This window comes from Sinocyclocheilus grahami, unplaced genomic scaffold (genome assembly GCF_001515645.1).
Source record: "Sinocyclocheilus grahami isolate Dianchi unplaced genomic scaffold, SAMN03320097.WGS_v1.1 scaffold4443.1, whole genome shotgun sequence".
NCBI lineage: Eukaryota > Metazoa > Chordata > Actinopteri > Cypriniformes > Cyprinidae > Sinocyclocheilus > Sinocyclocheilus grahami.
This window is the reverse complement of record NW_015509380.1, coordinates 12,831-14,211: the sequence shown is the minus strand read 5'-3', so window position 1 is coordinate 14,211 and position 1,381 is coordinate 12,831. Positions and strand designations below refer to the sequence as shown.

General features: G+C 32.8%; 1 protein-coding gene across 1 annotated transcript in view; it reads right to left on the bottom strand.

Moving 5' to 3' along the window:
* Positions 1-411: 411 nt before the first annotated feature.
* Positions 412-1,381, bottom strand: part of LOC107576842 (DNA-binding protein RFX6-like) — a gene marked incomplete at both ends in the record, with an annotated part of 12,519 nt that continues 11,549 nt past the window's right edge. Inside the window, 3 exons of the mRNA XM_016262969.1 lie at positions 412-421; positions 514-516; positions 620-738. Coding sequence (XP_016118455.1) covers positions 412-421; positions 514-516; positions 620-738 — 132 coding nt within the window. The remainder of the gene's footprint in view (positions 422-513; positions 517-619; positions 739-1,381) is intronic.

The following is a 1,381-nucleotide window of genomic DNA, read 5'->3' as shown; positions in this document are numbered from 1 at the left end:
ATATAAATACAACTAAAATAACTCTGGTGTGAACAGGCCTTCATTATATCTGATCTGAACATCTGCTGTCAAAGTCTGCTCTATTAATGTCCTGCTGCTTTCATGCTCGTCTCTTTTTAATGACTGCATTAGTAACGCAACTCCAAGAAAGATATCATTTGAAATCAAAGGCTGAATGTCTTTAATTATGGAAACATTTGTGGAAACATTTACGAAATGATATGAGATGGTCACAGTCTAGATGTTTTTTTAGCTTGTAGTTTATTAAAGAATAAAGTTTGACCTCCAGAATAAAGAAAGCAAAATATATTTTATTAGTATATACAAGAATGCCAAATCAAGAACAATAATGAAACTGTATTATATAATATACTACAAAACCTTAAATAAAAGATACAACTGGGTCATTACCTGTCATAATCTGTTAGCACAAAGAAACAACAATTTAGTAAATCAAAATCTAAATTTGGCAATGAAAAACGCACTGACAGATATACAGAAAACAAGTCTCACCTTCTGTGAGTACAGCAGAGATGTTGAATTACATATAAGGTTTCAGTCAGGACGGCCCTCCAGTTGACCCCATGAACACAGTGTTAATGGGGGGCAGACACGACACCATTTCTCTAATCTCTGTGGTCCCCTGAAGAGGCAGCAGTGCATTCTGGGAGTGATAAGGAGCAGGAGTTCCAAACATGCAGGGTGTCGAGACGGAGCAGGAATGAGCGATGCTGGATCCTGAAATAGGACAATATAAAGAAGCATGAGACAGTAATGGAATATATGATATATAAAAATGGCCAAAAATAGCCATGCATAACGACATCATTAAATATATAAGGGAGGCTGGGGCTAGTTGTCACACTATGTATAAGCACTTACCTTAAAGTCTTGGTTAAAAAAACAAGAGTAAAGATGCAGTTCATTTAATGCACATTGTCACAATGGTAACCTGCCAGTAGTTCATTTTATGACTTTTTAATGGTAAAATTTGAAGAGTAAATTATGTTTTGAAGCAATTAATGGAACTGCAACATTTTGCAACATACACTACCATTCAAATGTTTGGGATTAGGAGGATTTTCTTTTTAAGCAATTAATAGTTTTATTTATCAACTGTATATTAAATTGTGCAAAAGTGACAGTAAAGACTTTTACATTGTTGCAAAAGGTTTCTATTTCAAATAAATGCTGTTCCTTTGAACTTTCTATTCATTAAAGAATAATGAAAAAATGATCATGGCTTTCACAAAAAAGATGGTTTTCTGCGTTGATAATAATAATAATTGTTTCTTGATTGTTTAATAGAATTAATGTAATGATGCTGAAAATTCTACTTTGCATCACAGGAATAAATTACATTTCAAAATATATTCAAATA